Source organism: Drosophila obscura, unplaced genomic scaffold, assembly GCF_018151105.1.
Source record: "Drosophila obscura isolate BZ-5 IFL unplaced genomic scaffold, ASM1815110v1 contig_186, whole genome shotgun sequence".
In the NCBI taxonomy this organism is placed as follows: domain Eukaryota; kingdom Metazoa; phylum Arthropoda; class Insecta; order Diptera; family Drosophilidae; genus Drosophila; species Drosophila obscura.
Window position 1 is genome coordinate 5,690,341 of NW_024542774.1, and position 18,756 is coordinate 5,709,096.

The 18,756-nt window shown below is 43.7% G+C and overlaps 1 protein-coding gene across 11 annotated transcripts; it reads right to left on the minus strand.

The window, feature by feature from the left end:
• Positions 1 to 829: 829 nt before the first annotated feature.
• LOC111078826 (atypical protein kinase C) lies at positions 830 to 17,765 on the minus strand. Of its 11 annotated transcripts, XR_005967707.1 has the most exons (11): positions 13,245 to 13,335; positions 8,067 to 8,780; positions 6,739 to 7,741; positions 4,632 to 4,682; positions 4,488 to 4,573; positions 3,454 to 4,410; positions 3,193 to 3,387; positions 2,581 to 2,702; positions 1,770 to 1,896; positions 1,409 to 1,706; positions 830 to 1,349 (listed from the first exon to the last, which is right to left on the minus strand). XR_005967707.1 is itself a non-coding variant. In XM_022373702.2 (10 exons), exons 2-9 carry the CDS (start codon positions 16,774 to 16,776, stop codon positions 1,809 to 1,811), a joined length of 1,824 nt encoding a protein of 607 aa, XP_022229394.2. In that variant the 5' UTR covers positions 16,777 to 16,889; positions 17,500 to 17,765; the 3' UTR covers positions 830 to 1,706; positions 1,770 to 1,808. The 11 variants fall into 11 exon arrangements, 10 of the variants coding, with proteins under 10 accessions (XP_022229394.2, XP_022229393.2, XP_022229391.2 ...); XM_022373702.2 differs by lacking the exons at positions 2,581 to 2,702; positions 6,739 to 7,741; positions 8,067 to 8,780; positions 13,245 to 13,335 and adding exons at positions 2,014 to 2,129; positions 16,385 to 16,505; positions 16,567 to 16,889; positions 17,500 to 17,765 and having other exon boundaries at positions 830 to 1,706; XM_022373701.2 differs by lacking the exons at positions 6,739 to 7,741; positions 8,067 to 8,780; positions 13,245 to 13,335 and adding exons at positions 16,385 to 16,505; positions 16,567 to 16,889; positions 17,500 to 17,765 and having other exon boundaries at positions 830 to 1,706.
• Between the last annotated feature and the right edge of the window lie 991 nt (positions 17,766 to 18,756).

An 18,756-nucleotide genomic window follows, 5' to 3' on the forward strand; every position in this document is an offset into this window, starting at 1 on the left:
ACATTAACAAGTAACATTGAAATTTATTTAATTTCTTGCCATTAAAAACTCAGTTTTTACTCTTGCAACACAATGATATTTGTTTGTTTTGGATACGTATTAATTTGAATAAATTTCTCAATATTTATGTGGTTTATCAAAACATAATATACAATTTTTATTTAATATCTACTAATGTATATATTTAGGCTTAAGTTTTAAAAAACGTACGCAATGATTGACGCAACAGATTGAACAAAAAGTATTTGCATTTGGATTTTGTTTCGCGACAAAATTTTATCGCCACCTAAAAAAATTTTACCTCTTAAGTGGCTCAATAGATTAACAAAAATATACATATGTATATATATGTATACATAGATATTGGTTTTTTGTTGTTGTAAGTACAGTGGAATGCATTGAAAAAACATAAAAGAATTTTTTTAATACCTAACAAAGAAATATTGCCAGTAGACGGATTTTGTTTTGTTTGTTATAAATATAAATAATACAAGGAATACAATAAATAAATATATTTTGTTCGTGTGGTATGAGAATACTACCTGCCACCCCATGGGGTTGGGGTATTAGGGGTGAGTATTCTCTGTGCGGAATCAAAATGTTCTTGTTGCTTTCGGTTAACTATTTCTGTTCACAAGACTCGTACATATTTATGTCGCTTTTAAAAACCATGCTCTGCTCTCTAAGGCTAGACACACACACATTTTACATTAGAGTTATATACTTCTTATACGTTATACATAGATTGATTCATTTGAAGTGTATGCATATCCCTCCTCTCCGCACACTTCCTAGTAAAAATTAACATTGAAATGTCTTTTGTTGCTGTTAAACGTTTAAAAATTAAATTATTTATATGTTTGATGTAGCTTAAAAATGGTTTCTTGGGATACTCTTAGGAGTCTCCTCCACAGGGTTTCTGGCTGAAAAGTCTTGCATTGAGTTATGAAAGTGTTTTTTTTTGTTTTTTTTTTTTGCATAGAGTCGGGTCTGCCTAGGTGCTTAAGTAGTAAAGTAATCGTTTCTCTCATACTTAATGTTGTTTAGTGTGTTAATACTCGCAACTTGTGACTTTCTTTTGCTTTGCTTTGATTTTGCTTTGTTTCATGTATATAATATATAGAGGTTTTTACGAAAAATGGTATCTGCTTTTAAGAAGATTATATAATTTTGGTAGTTGTGCCATTTTCGTTTAATTTGTATTAACTTTAAATTTGTTTTTCTTTTTTTGTTTGTTTGTTTTTTTTTTGTTGCTCTGCTAGTTGTTGTTGCGGTGCTGCTTATTGTTGTTGCATGTTGCTTTATCTAATTCGTTATTTTAATTAGTTCAATGGAAGGCAAAACATGTGCTGCAGTAGACTTTTATTATTATTTGCTTGCATTTGATTATTATGATTGATATTATTACCATTATGATGATGATGTTGTTGCTGTTGCTGTTGCTGCTGCTGTTGCTGCTGTTGTAGTTGCAGCATCTGCTGCTGTTGCTGCTGTGAGTATACTGAATGAGGATGATATTGCTGTTGTTTCTGTTGTTGTATCTGCTGCTGCTGGCGATAATGTTGCTGCTGGCTTAGATTGTTATTGGCATTGACTGGCCCAGCGCCAGAGCCAGTCACAGCCACTGCCCCTCCTGCGCTGTTCAAATGCAGGAGACTCAAATCATCTGCCACAGAATCGTAATCACTGGAGTCTTCGCCATATAGCTACAGGTGGAGTAACATTATTCATTATTCAAATTCAGTAAATGGTTAGTCAATGATACTCACCCTTACATTATACGGATGTAAGTCACACGTTTCGTGGTGTCAGACGCAATCCTCCAAGGACATTAGCAACGGATTCACATACTCAAAGCCCTCGAACTCCGACTGATCAATGTTGTCAATGACATGACTGTGAAATGGATTGAATATATATTACACATTAGATATAATCATCCAAAAGAATGGTGTAATAAGCTAATAAAGTAACCAAAGAGGAGGGGGAGATCTCATATATGTATTAACTTACTCATCATCCGGGGTTAGCTGCACGGCCTCGCCAGTGAACTCGGGCGGGAAGTTGGCCAAGTCGCGATCTGAGTCTAAGCGTGGCTTGAATGGTGGCGTGACCTGTTTGCGCTCAAGCTGCATGGATGGAGGATGGTTCGCATGAGGATAGTAGAAAATCATAATGAATGTTTGTTTGGTAAAACCATGATGAAAAATTCTCAGCCAATTGGCAAAACATAAAATCGAGTTTTTCTCATTCATGTCCGTGTCGTTTGAGCATGATCATGACGATGACAAATAAGATCATTGTATACGGAAAATGTAAACGAGGTCTGTTCGTCTGTTATTAGAAGTAATAGCGGGCAGCGGGCAGCGGGCAGGCGGGGTCGATGGCAGGGACATGGTCTAAATGTGGCTGATTGATTGACGCACAATTACCTGCTGTGTTAGTCTGGATGCTAAAAACGATCTTTCAAGGACAGTATCTCATGCAAAGAACAAACAAAAACTAACAAAAAGAACAAAACGCTGAAGAACTATGTATACCATCTTGTCTTTTTGGGGTTTTTCTCGGGGTTTCACTTACGGATCGTCGGGCGTTAGTTCGGGCGGTTCTCGCGTAAATTGATCATCAAAATTTGTTGTCACATAGGGATCACCAGGATCCAGATTTGGTATATAAGGCGGTTGCACCTCCTTCTGTGCAATCTTCAATAACGCCATTTAATGCGTGTGTAATAAATAAAGAAATGCTTGTACATACAGAGTTATCTATCATCAGTGAACCGAAGATAATACAAAAGAAAAAAGCTCTATAATGATTTCATTCGCGTTTGTTGGCTATCTGCCGATAGCCAGGCTTATCTCAGACTTGATTTGGCCATTGATTCAATGCCAGCTGGAGGTGGAGTCATATATGATCGACTGTGTTACGTTTTACTTGGCCTAGACCTACCGTCCAGGGTCAATCAAGGAGTCTATTATAGTTGGAAATCGTTCATGTGGCAAGGGATTGTGCTACATCAGTTAATCTTGGCATTATTTCGTAATTACTGCCACCATCTGCCTCCAGTACGTCTATATGCTGGTCCTCTAAAAATCTCATTTAACCCATTCCCCTCAGACATTTTATCATCATCATAAACAGTTCCAACAGACACGGCAAGAAAAAGAAAGGAATAAAATTCGTTGGACTTACCAATTCCCAATCCATATTCTTGAAGAACGGATGGCTGACGATATCCATGAAGGCGGACTCCCGATGGCAGCCCAAACGATCAGCGGGATTCTTGTTGAGGAAACCTTTCAGGACTGAGGCGGCCCGAACGCTCAGGGAGCGCGGTATACGAATGGTCTTCTCCAGAATCACTTGGAACAGATAATCCTCCGTGTTCTAAACAATAAACAAACATTTGTCATATTTTTTGTTGCAGTTTAATTTTGTTGCAGAAACACTCACCTGATCGGGATTCTCAGAGGCACCGGCCAAGTCGAAGGGACTGCGTCCGGCTAGCATCTCATAGAGCAAGACGCCCAATGCCCACCAGTCCACGGAGAAGCCGTAGTCCTCGCCTCGTAGGATCTCTGGGGCAATGTAGTTGGGTGTGCCGCAGAACGTGGAGGTTGTGTCGCCCGAGCGAATGCCCTCCTTGCACATGCCGTAGTCGGTAAGCTTGATGTGCCCCTCGTGGTCGAGCAGCACATTGTCCAGCTTCAGATCGCGATAGATGATTCCCTTTTCGTGGAGGAAGTTCAGCGCCAGACTTATCTCCGCCGCATAGAAGCGGGCGTGCTCCTCGGGCAGCCGCCGCTGGCGCTGCATGTGGTACATCAGATCGCCGCCCCGAACGAACTCAATGACAAAGAAGAGACGCGACGGCGTCTGGAAGCACGAATGCAGTCCCACCAAGAACGGGTGGTTGGACGCCGTCTCGAACACATGCTTCTCCGTCTGCACCCAGTCGATATCCTCGTCGTCGGTGACCAGCGCCTTCTTGATCACCTTCATGGCGTAGATGCGACGCGTGCGCCGCAACTCCACCATTAGCACCTTGGCATAGCTTCCACGACCGATAACGCGTATCAGCTCAAAGTCGTTCAGCGAGTACTGGCGCTGGGTGCCCGGCTCCAGGGGATCATCGGGCGGTGGCGGGGCCACGATGTGCGCATGATCGTGCGTCTCGCAGGCATCGGAGCTGCCGCCCATGGCCTCATATGGCAACGGGGGCAATGGCACCGGCATCGGATCGCTGGACTCCTCGGCCCGCTCCTTGACCAATGGCTCTGGCTGGTCGGTGCAGTGCTTCTGCACCAGCTTGTGGCACTTTTTGTGCACCAGCAGCTTGCATTGTATGCACTTGAAACCCTGTCGCCCCAGGCCCCAGATACGATCCTGGCAATAGGCACAGAAAGCACGCTGCAATCGAGTTGGGAAACGAAATACGTTTAGATGGGTATTTTGGGTGGTGCGTCTCTTATGTGGTGGATACTCACGCGATTGAAACGCTTGGCCTGGAAAATGTGTCCGTTGACGCGATACAGCTTACGCCAGCGTCGAGCACCACGTCGATAGATGCTGCCTATGAAGAGAGATTTTCATTTAAAATAATATGATGTGTTTAAGCCAGACAAACTTACGATCTTCGCCATCGCAGGACAATCCCGGCGCTTGAGGAACATTGGGAAATACTGCAAGAATAAAGGAAAAAGTTTGTTTGGTGAGAATTCTGGTGTATAAAGCGGATTGGTCACGTCACTGATTTTTGTTATGGCTGGGGGCATGCTTACGGAAAGCTAGTTTGCCCATTGTGCGGGTTGGTCTTTTATTACCACTCCCTGGGGTGGTCGCTTATCAATTTAATGGGATTTTATTCAGCGATTTTTACTTATAAACGGATTCCGTCCCAGCCACATGTATTGCTGTCTGTCGGTGGCCTGTTAACCAGCCAGCACCCGTTCCACGACTGAGCTACTCAGACAGACAATCCATTTGCCAACCAAGTGCTCCTTATCTCTGCGCTACGCACCATGTGGAGAATACAGACGGCGAGAGAGATACAGATACAGATACAGAATGAGCCATGGAATGGGGGGGAGTATGTGCGATAGATAGGAGTGCTCTCGCACACTTCTCTTGCTCCCGCTCTCTCCATCACTCTCTCCCTTTTCCAAGTAATATTAATTAAGCTTTTCCGGGGGACTTGTCCATCAATTGAGACCACTTGTTCGGCTGTCAGGGATTCTGCTTGTGCTCATCATTCATTCATAATTCAATTAAAGTGTCCCAAGTGTATGCACTGCCCTGGGTTCAATAATTCTGCCTGTCTACAAGGTTATAATAGTGATAGATTCTACATATTGCCCCATGCCTTGCATTGACCTAGAATTAAATATTTCACAAACACTACCATGTACATACATACATACATACATATGTATGTATATGGGTACAAGTGTGGGTTGGGGTGGTCTTATCAATTCTGATATGAACGACAAAATTTGTTTGGTCTCTGTTGTTGTTGTTTTTTTTTTTTTTTTTTTTGCTGTTTTTGCCGGTTACTGTATATTTTTTTTTCATACCTCGCAAATGCCTGGCCCCAGGAGATAACGTGCGAGTAAGCAATGTTTATGACTAGGAGGCCCTGGGGAAATACACATTGGAAAACAGTTAGACGCGATGTGTGGCTAAAAAGGTGCGATATGCAATCATATTACTCATAACGGACTAGAGTTAATCAGCCCGAAGGTCGGAGTCACGAAAGGAAAGGCAGCAAGTACTTTCTTCGATTAAAAGTTACTAAAAAAAAATGCCCAAACTAATTACGTTCCACATACAATCCACATTCTGTGAATGCAAATTTGTCCTATTTTAACTTCTTTAAACATTCTGTACGGTGGGTTTAACACACTTTCAATACTAACACGATGGCCCACCAGTCATAAACGTCGCCGTCTGAGTGCTATATATTTGAGCCGCCTCGCAGAAGCCGCTCCAGATGATCATTGTGGTCGTTCGGTTCGGTTCGGTTCGGGTATGTGTGTGTGTCTGCTCAGTTCGGGGCTGTGGCCGGTTCATAGGTCACTGGAGCCGAGTAAAACACATTGACCAATTGGCTGGCAAAAGAGAGAATTGGGTGATGTTCCAGTTAAAAGATGTTAAGGCGCTTTTGGCACGCGCGGGGCGTCATCACCGCGCGACTTTCAACAGTAAACTGAGCTCCCCACAACGGAACAGAAGGAATGGGCAGCGGCAGAGGCAGAGAGAACCCAAAAGCATAACAAAAGAACAATAAACTCAAGTGCGAAACAAAACAGAATCAGCCTCAAGTGCTCAAGTGGTCGATTGAATTGTCACAAGAACCGAACGCCAGCCAGACCGTCCCTCTAATTGGGAGCAAGTGAGAGCGCAACAAATGGGGGGCTTCCACGATAAGCTCAGGGATGGGGGGAAACTGTATCAAATGATGTAAAACCAGGGCTACTGTTTGTGCCAATAATAAATCGAAATATCCGCACATAAAATAAGCAATCAAGCAATCAGACAATTCAATAAAAAGTATAATACTCTGCATGCAAATTGTGAAAAATTATCATTTGTGTTTTTTTTCAAGAAATTAAAATATTTATTAGCAAACCAAATATTTAGTACTAGATATAACAGAAATAAACTCAAAACTAAAATTATGGTTTAATTTTAATTCGCAGTGTCAAAAACGGAAAACGAAAATTTTCGCGTTCCATTTACCTGTCGCATAGGCCGGCTCGATCTCCTCCTCCGACTGCAGTTGATGCTGCGGGGGCATCTGAGGCGGCATCTGCTGCTGCTGCTGCTGTGGCAGTGCCACGCCCATGGGCACTGTGGGAATGGGCACGGGAATGGGCAGACGCTCATAGTGAATGCACTCGTGATGATATTGCTGATGATGATGGCCGTGGCCGTTGTGTATGGTGCCCAGGACACTGTTGCGCCCTCCCATGCTGCCGCCGGCGATGCTGCCCGATCCACAGCCGTTGAGGCCGCTGCCGGCGCTGCCACTGTGGTGGCCATGATGGTAGTCAATCAGCATGCCCGGCATACCCACGGCGATCGAGGCATTGCCACCGACGACGCCTCCACCGCCGCCACCACTGCTGCCGCCGCCCGAGTCATCGGTGGTTGTGGTGTTCGTATTGTGGCAGCGACTGGAGCACCGTCCCAGGGAGCCGCTGCCCGCACTGTGGTGCCCCAGGCTGCCCATGTGGCCGGGATGGCCCATGACGAGCATTCCTCCCATAATGGAGCCGCCACAGCCCTGACTCGAGTCCGATCCGGAGTCGTGGCCAGCACACACGGCTCCCGCCGATCCCGGCCGACTCAGGCTGCCACGTGGCGGTGTCACCGATGCCGTTGTCTGCATATAGTGGTGCGTGTACGGGTGCGGATGCGGCACATCATAGTCGCCCGTATCGATGTGACCCGCCGACATCATTCCAATGCTGCCAGTGCTTCCTGTTCCGACGCCCACACCCACACCCACACTTACGCCCGCCTGGAGGCAGCCCAACGATCCGTGGGCACTCCCGTGATGGCTGTGGCTGTGGTGACTCCCATGGTGACTTCCATGGTGGCTTCCATGCGCACTGCCGCTGCGACTGTGCAGCGAGACGCCGCGGGTTAGCGTATTGTTGGCCGATTGTATGGAGCTGACCACTGCACCGCGGCACATGATGTCCGACAGCTGATTGGCCTGGATGTCGAAGTACTTGGACTTTGGGAGGGAGAGAGATATGGTAGAAACAGAGATCAGGGAGGGTCAGAGTGGTATAGATTTTGACTCGCTTTGTAGAGCTCTGCTTGAGATTGAAATTGAGCAAGGGGGCATTCCTCCAAATGATTCAGATGAATCTAACGCGACAACTGATTCAACAATGACAAATGAGTGACTGATACTGACTGACTGTAGTAAGTGGTAAGTGGTAACCAATCCCTTTTTTGTTTTATAAACCAGTGGATGGAATTAATCATCAATGACTTATCCCACCCTTCAAGCAGAGCTCTTTGCAAGGGCATATCTTATATCTCTGCTGTAGTACCTGCGGACTATCCAGCTGATCCAACGACTGCCTTCTGGCCGCATAGTCCAGATGTGTCATCAGCTGCTGGGCAGCGGGACAGTTCTTGTTCGAGTGGAGATGCTGCTGCGAGGACGTCAGCAGTGGCGGTGGCGGCGGTGTTATGGAACCGCAGGGGGAACCCGGACACGGACTCGAGCAGCGGGAGCGACACGATGGACTGTAGCAGAGGTTGCCGCTTCCCTGTTGATTGGCTGACGGCGTGCTGGGGCAGGTTTGCGATTGTTGTTGTTGTTGCTGGTGCTGGTGCTGATGCTGATGCGGTTGCGGCTGCTGCTGCTGGGGTATGCATGATGCCGGCAACGGCTGCTGCTGCTGCTGCTCCTCCTCTTCCTCCTGCTGCACTATATTCACGGGCAGCGGGGTGCACTGTGTCAGGCGGCGCGGCGAGCGTCCGCGATCCACAGTCGTGGCAGACCAGTATCCCCAGGCCATCTTCTAATTCCTCTGGTTGATTCCGTGGATAGTCGTATTTCCGACGAATTACGATTTGCTTTCGGTATCCGCTTTAATCGGTTTTCGCACTTGACTTGAAATCACGATTATTTTCCGCACAAATTTGCATAGGCTGGCAGCGGCAGCGTCCTCAAAGGACGTTCGAGTTGGGGGCACGCACACAACAACAAGTCGAAGACGGGGGCATGTAATATGCCTGTGAGGCACATGCACAGTGGCCTGAAAGTGGGCAACAACTTGTTGTGCAAACAAAATCGTAGCTCAATTTGAAAGTTGCTTTTTCTGCACTTGATCCAAATCTAGTTTGGGCCTTGTGCAGAGAAAGTGTCAGAAGTTCTTTCAACTTGAGCTAAAGATTCCATAGCAGACAAAATCAAACACATATGCACATCTCTTTGGGGATGTTACACACTACTCGAGAGGTTTTACACTCGCTAGTAGTCTTTCTTTTGCACTGTATTATTTTTCGCCTCAAATATCCACACTCCCGCTTTGTCCCTCAGGGTCCCACTGTGCCACAAATGGAGCGCATAACAAAATAAACGAAGAACAAGCTTCGGCGGCAGGGGAAGAAGAGGTGGTGCCGGTGCCAAAGCGGAACAAGGTCCCAACTGCAATTACAGTTACATGGCAAAAGCGCCACAGGCCGACTAGAAACTATGCAAACTTTGAAGCCCATCCACCGCACCACCCACCCATCTCCTCGGGGGACCACCCACCCCACCCCTTCCACGCCGATCAACTACCACAAACAGCGTACAGTTTTGTAAAAAATGATTGATTAAAACAAAAGCAACAAAAACTTTGTTTTTTTTTTTTTTTGCAAGGATACCCGACCATGATTGTGCTAAAGGGCGTGGCCGGTGTGTGGGCGTCACATGCAGACGCCGATGCCGCAGAAACCACACCTAAAAAAAAAAATATATAAATTGTGTAATAATGGGCCAAGAGCGAAAGAGAGAGGCTGGGCAAGAGAGAATGCGAGCGGGAAGAAATGCAAGTGAAACAGCTGACAACTCTGTCAAGGCACACACACACACACACACACTGGCCTCCTGGCACAAACTTTTGCAGAGACAGTTGCTGCGACGACAATCACAAACAATTTAACCCAAGTCAAACGAGCGCACAAGTTGCTGCAAATTGACAAAGGCGTGAAAGAGGCAGAAGCAGAAGGAGAAGAGCAAAGGCAGAGCAGCAGCCGAAAGATGGAGAGACCCAGAGAGAGCAGGAGCAAGGTGTATTCGTAGAGGGTGAGGAGTACTGTCAGAACTTGCGCTCCCAATATCGCGCTGTTCAGATTCTTTTGCTGTGTCTCACTCTTCCGCCCTATAAAGTCTGAAACTGACACGAAATGACAAATGCAGTTCGATTATTTGCACTTGTTAAATATACCAAAGTCTTATATTTTGTTTCTAGACAGACGGCGAAAGAGAAGAGAGAGTGGCAAGGAAATCTCTGCCAATGGTTCACCTCGTAATAAATACACCTTGAACAAAAGTACCGCTTTCTCTCTGTCTCTCTCTCTGGGGCGCCTGGTTTCTCTCCCTGTAAGACGCGCGCAGGGAAATTCGCTCAGTCGCCCTCATAAGTATGCAATCCGCTTTACACCCACCAATGCAGTCAAGTGTAAATAGAAAATTTTCTTCAAGTGTATTGGTAGGTCACATCGAAATCGCTTGTCGCTGACGTTGTTGTTTAGACAATTGAAATTAAGTACTCCACTTTCATGCATAATTCGCATCATTAACGAGGGTCCAAAGTGGGTCGAAAGCTGATGCTGTGCACTGGGGAAGGACTAAGCGCTGATGCCAGGACCGATACGAAGGCTGGGACCAAAATCCAAGGGCTGTTTAGGTGGACAGACAGCCGCCACTTGACTCAAGAGCTTTCTCGTGACAAGGCAAGCAGATCCTTTTGTTTGGTCCTCATTTCACATCTCCCTGCTACCCCCCGCCGCCTTCTTCTGGTTTATCTGCTGATGATGCACTCTCGAGGGGCAGGCAAGACCCCAAAGTGATGCATCTCAGAACTTGGCTTACTCTTCTCTCCTTCCAAAGCAATCTGAGTATATATGTATCTATCTCTCACCCTTTCTCCTCCTCATTCGTTTGCTAAATATAAACACTTGGGTCCTGGCCCCGGCCGGCATTGTTTTTCCTGTTATTGGAGCATGAATATTGGTTGCCTGCTTGTTTGCCCAGTAGGGGAAAACATCCCACACAAAACCACCCACCAGAGTTACTCTTCTCCGACCACTACCAGGAGGATGGGAACATCTCCAGAGGCGAAGAGAATTGACTGGGTAGCCCTTAAGATGATAATTATATTATCAGCCAGCTCTCTGATAGATATTTCGAAACGATGGCAATTTAATACAGCAATTCTTTTCATGGGTATCGTATCGAATAATTCAGAAATTATAAAATCATAAAATTTTTATTCGTCTTTCCTAGCCACCCAATAAATATTATTTAATTCTAATCTAATTTTTACATTTTCCATGCAATTTAATTAAACTGCATGTTATTTATGCATATAATTTTATAGTTAATCAAATTTAATTATAGAGCCATATCGACTGCCTTTTAATCCCATTATTTATGATGTTTGTTCTTGGCATTTATATCCCATTTAAATATTCCCAAAACATATTTCAATATCAGGCTTAAATGAACAATAGCAACCAGCAAAGCGCAGCTGCTTACATCACTGAACCAATAAACTTTCATATTTAGCTACACACGCCCCAATATATATGTATGTAGCTCCAACCCATCCGCACGGAAAACCAATGTTTGAAAGCAGTTCATTTCTAGCTCGGCCATGCCGGAATGCCGTGCCATGCAACGATAAACATAAGCAGGCAATGGCCATCTGGAGAGATGCGAAACAATCTCCTGGATGGCAGCTACAAGCCGCGTCGGGCATCAATAGTTAAACATCAATTTGGTTGGGCCGAGTGACGTCAAGAGGCCACGTCCAAGGACTAAGCCGGGCCACCTGCTCCCACTTCGCCTCCTACACAGCTATAAAATTTCAAACCCAACACGGGGGTAGGCTGGAGGATGGGAAATGGTTATACGAAGGAGGATGGATGCTGTGTGGCAGTATAAAGTTTCCACGAAAAATACCGGGCGTTATGGCGTAGGCGAACCAAAGCGACGTCGTGTGCATATTGAATGGAGGACCCTATAAAATTCTCTCCCACTCTCTACTTTTGCATCAAAGTGGACTTCTTGTTTGCTGAACTAACAATAATTTCATTAAGCCCAATGGCATCATTAAAATTTGCCAAACAATCATAATGGGGCGCAGGCCTGGCCAGACCAGACCAGGACAGGCCGTGCCGTACCGGCAAGCCAATTGAATATCCCAAAAGGTTACAGAAACAACAAAAAAAAATGTGGATTCCGAAAACCAATTCAGAGAGAAGTGGAAATTTGCTGATTTAACTTTTTGCGGAGCAAGCTGAACACCTGGTTGCGGGGGTGGCCGCTAAACAAAAGCCTTCAGGGACGAAGGACGAAGCCAAGCGAAACAAGAAAAAGAAACGAAAAAGTTTAAATGGCATTGCGACAGCCTGGCCAACAAAATGTCTTGCCAAAAAGGAAAATTCCATTGCCCTGCAGCTTCTGGCTGACACACCAACACTCTGGTGGTGTACATATGTATATCATTTGTATATGCATGCCTATACTGGCATGATATATCCATTTGTTCGAACAAGTTTCTGGCGATTCTGGTGTGGCACAGAGACATGTTCGGTGGTGCAAGCAACGCTTGATGAAGTGCAAATGCCTGGGGTCAAGTTTAGGGTGGGGATTCTCGCACACACACACACACACTCGTCCAGCCTTATGTGTCGCCTGTCTATGTGTGTGTCTGGTCTGGCACCAAAAGTGTGCTAAAGGAAAATGCGAATGCGAACAAAAACTAAAAACAACATGGAAATCAATGGTTCCATTTTAGAAGGTCCTGTTTCTCTAGATATTAAGCGCTTCTTCTTCGTTTTGGAAACGATTCTAAGTTTACCCATAAAATCGTAGGGCAGGTGGAGTCAGATATCTTTTACCTGAACACTTTGTTTATGGTTTTATGAATTTAAGGAGCGCGGTCCTGCGTAACACACTCCCTTAAAAATTTAAAGAAACTAATTTGATGAATTCCAAAAATGCTTTGGACTTAACGCCTCAATGTATGCTATACTTTTTACGAATTGAAAAACAAAATATCCTGAAATTGTTGCAAGTTATTTCTCGCACTGTAGAATAAATAAAGATGCAAATTTCCAGAAATTCAAGTCATAAATTCATGTTTTCCTTGTCCGATTCCCTGCTCTGAGTTAACACATTCCGAAAGTTTCCACTTCATTAGCAGCTCAAAAATCTACATGAATTTATGTTAATCATTCTCGTTTCAGCCAGCCCTTTTTCCACCGACGCATTCGTTACCAAAAAGGAAATTGTATGGCAACTAATCAGAAATACGACGACTACCACGCCGGCGAAGCCGTCAAAAAATGTTGCCCAGGGGCAATTGATTTTTTTCGTACGATTTTCAGGATTACCAGTGTATGCGAGAAGACAGAGACGGGCTGGGGTGGGTGCGGGTTGGGGGACTTGCAGAAGTTCTTATAATTATATAAAATTATGTTGTTTGGCACTTTTTTTTGTGTGTTACTTTTTCGGCTTCGTCTATGATTTTGTTTCGACTTTACACCGCAAACTCGTTATCCCGTTAATATGTGCACAAATACATGTACATTATTATATATACATACATATATGTACGTATATAGATGTATATATATAATTATATATGTATGTACTGCGGTAACGGGGTGTGTGTGTGTATGTGTGTGTGCGAGACGCGAGGCTAAAAACGATTTGGGGGCCCGGAGTCGGGTTCGATCCGCACGGCACTTCCACACAGGCAAACAGCCAACGCGCGAGTGAATGCCGAAGCAGTCCCGTCCGTTATGCTGGGGATATTTTTCTCGCATCGGCTGAGGACCAAAGTTGCCAGAGAGCAATAGCTAAAGAGAGAGTTCAATGTCAGGTGATGCGGACGGGCTGCTCTCCCGCGCCTGGGCTCCTCCGCTGCGGAGTTGTTTTTTTGCAGGACAAATAAAAGCCGCAGACCGGCGCTTTGGGCATTGCCAGCCAGCTTAAAACACGCCGAGCTGGCAATGCCGGGCCTCAGCATCGGCTCAGCTGTTTTTTGTTACGTTTGGGGAAATGCTCTCTCTCTCTCTCTCTCTTTCTCACACACTTTCTGGCTATCTCCATCACCGTCTCGTGTCTCGCTCTGGTGTAACGGCATCTTGTGTATCGACCGACCTTATGTGCTCCAAAGTTATTTGGACCTGGATAAAGTTTTTCTCTGACTCGACGCGACCCTGTGTGTGTGGTGTGTCTGTGTCCCTGTGTGTGGCTGGGGCAGCGTTGCCATATTGCAGGCGTATAAATTATAACGGTACTTTCTGTTTCTCTGTTCCGTTTTGGGGTGGACAGGAGGGTGGTCCCAGCATTGTTGTTTGGCCGGAGATGAAGCCGGAAGGTAAGCCGGTAACATACAAAAATAACCCCCCACCCCACACACATACACTGGATCCAAAACAAGGGCTTCTAAAACACACACACGCACACGCACAAGCGCACGCTTACATACCAACACTGCCATTTACTAATCAACACTGGCTCAGGGACAGTGTAACCACACCAACAACAGACAACAACAGGCAAGGGCAGCAGGGAGTAGCAGGGGAAGCAGCAAGTCTTGTCGTGTAATGCCTTTACTACACAGGTACAGGTACAGGTACATATGTGTGTGTGTGTGTCGGCCCGTTCTAGTTGTTGTAACGGTAACATAATACCCACACAATACGCACACACACGCACAGGCAGAATGCTTTTAATCCGCTTTTTTCACACGTGGCCACAAAACAAAACAAAAAAACATGCAAAGAAGTCTAACTGCGAAGGCCAAAGCTCCTTATACCCTTACAAGTTGATAGTTTATTGTGATTCCATGGCTCCACTCCACTAACCAACTGACAGAAATGAATTATCTCTAAATAAGTGCAACACTTCCGTTCACCCAAGTTCTTTCTTTGTGTCACTTGGCGACAGAGCGATTTAAGACCTAGGCAGTAGCAATTTTTTCACTGTTTTTCGCCATCCCTTTTTGTCCCCAATATTCGCAATCTTTTTAGTTAACTCCTCTAAATTGTCTCCGAAAGAGAAATCCAATCAAATAACTCGATAACAATAGTGCGATCGTTGCTACCTCATAACGATGGTTATTCCTTGCGTCGGAATACTCTTTGCAAGGGTATAACAATGGGGTCCATAATTTCCTTTTTTTTTTTGAGGAGGAGAGTAGTGCATGCAAATAGCCACAACATATCAGGAAGCCTGGGCGCACCAGCACACAAAAACAATGGCACAAAAAGGAAGCTTCTGCCCATCCTGTGCGACCCTTTCCCAACTTTGTTTAGTGCTGCTGGTAGTTATCATATCTGTCCTGCAGTTAGTTCTCCTTTTTCCGGGTATATGCTCGGAATACGGAATGGCCAAAGGTACGCTGGGATGGGAAACATATGGGTTGGTCGGAGTAATCTGGTGAAGCTGAGTAGTGAACACTCTACAGAAAATGCCACATATCGGGTTAATTTAACTTGGGTAATGAACTTCTTGAGACTTTTTTATAATGTAATTAATATTGTTACTTTAATATTAATTAAATATTATTTTTGAAAAGTATTTAAAGCGTATTTCTTCTGCTACCTATTTTATTAGTTTAGTAATTTTTGTTTTTGTTTTCCAGAAAAGGGTTCCCTCCCTGTTTGTCATTTGCCAAACGAAGACCCTTCTTTTTGTGGCAAACCAAATAAAGAACAAAAACGTTTAACAAAAAGTGAGTTCTCTCATACAATGTGTGTTCTCATATCGTAGTGCAAATTAAAATCCCAAAAAAGAGGAGCCAAAAAACCGAAACCCACACTGAGCAAACAATTTAATTATAATGAATTATAAACGAGGCCGACAAGCCAAGAGCCAACAGAATTTATATGGAAAAATGGAGAAAAACGTTGTATGCTTTAGGCCATGCCACAAGACATGTTCTCTGGCAATTGAGCGTGTGTGACTCTGTGTGTGTGTGTGTGTGTGTGTAAAAGTTAATTAATATTTTATGTTATTAAGTCGCAGAGATGCTTTTGCCTTTCGGCAATGACTGGGTTCAGAGGGGTAGGCTGCATGTGAGCCAGAAAATGCCCAACTTTATTGGATTAATAAAGCCCTCTGTGCCCTCTCTCATCCCGTCTAATCAAGCTTAAATGTTTTTAAGCAGGCTCAAACAGGGCCCTTGATGGTGTTGCTTATTGGCTAATGGATTTATTGCAGTCTACTTTTCGGAGATTATTCAATCAAAATTGAGGGATACAACTTTGGTTTGAATAATTAGCAAAGAAAACTTCCGCCAAATGCAAAAGAGGTCACAGATAGAAGATTACGAATATAAAGACATAACTAGAATGAAAATTGAACAAATTTTCTACTATCTTACGTAAATATATTGAAAGTTTGTATGGTTTTGCGTTGTATAGTATATGTATATATACACATGTACATATAATATGACTCAGTTAAGTGAGTAGTTTTCAAACGATAAGTGAAGTAACCTCATTTGATAAGTATAAGTATACGTACTTGTTCCACATCCAACCACAGTTGACTTTATGGGGACTTACGTACTAAATGTTCATCATGGGAATCTTTTAGATTCTATATCTTACATTAAATGGCTTAAGAACTCACCATGAATGACCAATTGGGAATCGTAGTTCATCTCGTACAATCGTATGGCTTCGTCCAGTTCCATTTTGGTGGATATCGTACATGGATCGTTTTCCTCGTCCACCCACTTGATGGTAAAGGGCTGCAAGAGGGAATTAAACTTTGTTTATGCAGGTATAACAGGGTCAATCTGCAAAACCTACCTGATCTATGGGAAATCGGCATATGTTGCGTATTTCATAGCAGAGCTCCTCGTAGGAGACATTCTTGTTGATGGTCGTGATGATGACCTGGCCATTGTAGGCGGTCTTCACCGTAATGCTGTTGGGAGTGCTGGCCAGCGGATTGGCGCTGTTCAGGCTGCCGGCGCCACTGCTGCCGTCGTTTAAGATTTGCGATGGCATTTTCTGCATTTGCTTTACCGTTCTTTTATAGATTTGTTTTTGCTAAAACACGCACGTACTCACACACACACACCACACACGCGAAAACGCACAAACGAAAACACGAAAAGATAACAGCAAAACTGCAAAAGAACAAGATAAAAGATTAATCAAGATAGCGCCCACATACTACATAAATACTAGTTCACTTCTAATTTGAACTGGCGCCAAAACAGCTGTTGTCAACTTTGACATTTGGAAGGCATTCCACAGGTAGCTATTGTTGCTGCTGTTGCGCAAAATGGAGACAAATCCAAAACAAACCAAAATGAATCATGCCCCAAAGAAGAAGAACAAACGCCCCTCAAAAGCAGGGCAGAAGAAGAGGAAGCAGCAGCAAGCATGATAGAAGGAAAATAAGTTTAGTTGTCTTTTTGTTATGTTTTACTTGGTATCTTTTACTTGGGGTATAATTAATGCCGTGCATTGACTTGCACAAGCTCTCCTTCTCTCTCTCTCTCACACAGTTGGCAACAAATGCCGCAACAAATACCAAAGCGTACGATTAGCAGACAGACAGAGAGAGAGAGGAGAGGTATAGTAGGGGCAGGGAGTGAGAAGGAGAAAGAGTCTCAACAACCTGTTTTTATAAATTTGCATTTTTCAATTGTGCCGCTGTCTATTTACAATTACAAATTGCCCATTTAATACCATTCTTAACTCTAAGCAATTTTCATTAGATCAAATGCTTACACCACACACAGAAAACGCAATTTGTTTAACCAAAAATAAGCGACGAACGAACAAACGCCGCAAAGGAATGACAAATCAAACACAAAACGAAACACGCACACACACCCGAGAACAGAAACGAAAGCCAATTAGAATGTCACACACATTTTAATTGAAGGCACTCGAATGAGTTTAATTTAAAGTCTCTTTGCTGGCTTTGGCATGCAGTTTAATTTGTTTAAATAAATTAAATCTAACATCGCTGGGGAGCGAGGACGGGGACCAACAGTGTGACCGCAAAATATACTGAAATATACCTTCTCATTTTCATAATATACCGTAAATATACTTCAAAATATCCCAAAGGTATTTTTGCATACTATTTAAAACTCACGTTTGCCAGCACTGCGAGAAAATGAACCCATGGTATAACCCTTTTAGGTAGGGTAAGGTTATTTATGTTTCCAGGTAAAATGTTTGTCAGTAAGAAAAAAAGTCTTTAGGACTAAAGTTTATTTATAACAATTAGGTATTCAACGTGCCATTCTCCACAAATAGGTCGTTGATATGTATAAATGTGTAGTTAAGATGTGCAAATTGATTCATTGGTTTAATCGAATATCAAAATTTTTAATATAATTTTCCTCTGTATATTTACGTTCTTTTTGATTAACAGATGGTATATTTTTGAGGTTCCAGTCACACTGAACAGCACCGACAAAACAAATCAAATATTTATTTTTCAATATATTAAGATACTTTTCAAAATGACCGCCAAACTGCATTTATCGTACAAAAATATCGATATTATTCGTTGTCATATCGTGGTGGTTTTTCAAAATTTGCTCTCTTCTCCGAGGTGAAGAGAGAGTTTTCGTTGGTGACATTACCTTCCATACCAATGGTGTAGAATAAAGATTCATTGTTCCATTCCAACGGGTACCCGTATGGAATGTAGAAAATTTCAGCAATGGAAAAAGAATGTCTGAAAACTAGCACGATCCTGAACAAAATGTGAATTAATGCAAAACTATTCTATCTCGTTCTAAAGATATAAAAAATTATTTAGTATTAGGACTGGGAAGAAAAAACACAAAAAATAAGAGGATAAACCAATCTAGGATAAAATCTATTAATATTTCACTGGAACATAATATTCACAAAAGGAAATAAGGTATGGCAAAAGCCCGCAGCAACTACGAATTGCACGAGTCTGGCAGCGCCACACAAACGACGACAACATTTACGTTTTATGCTTTGTTTTTGTTTGAACCTTAA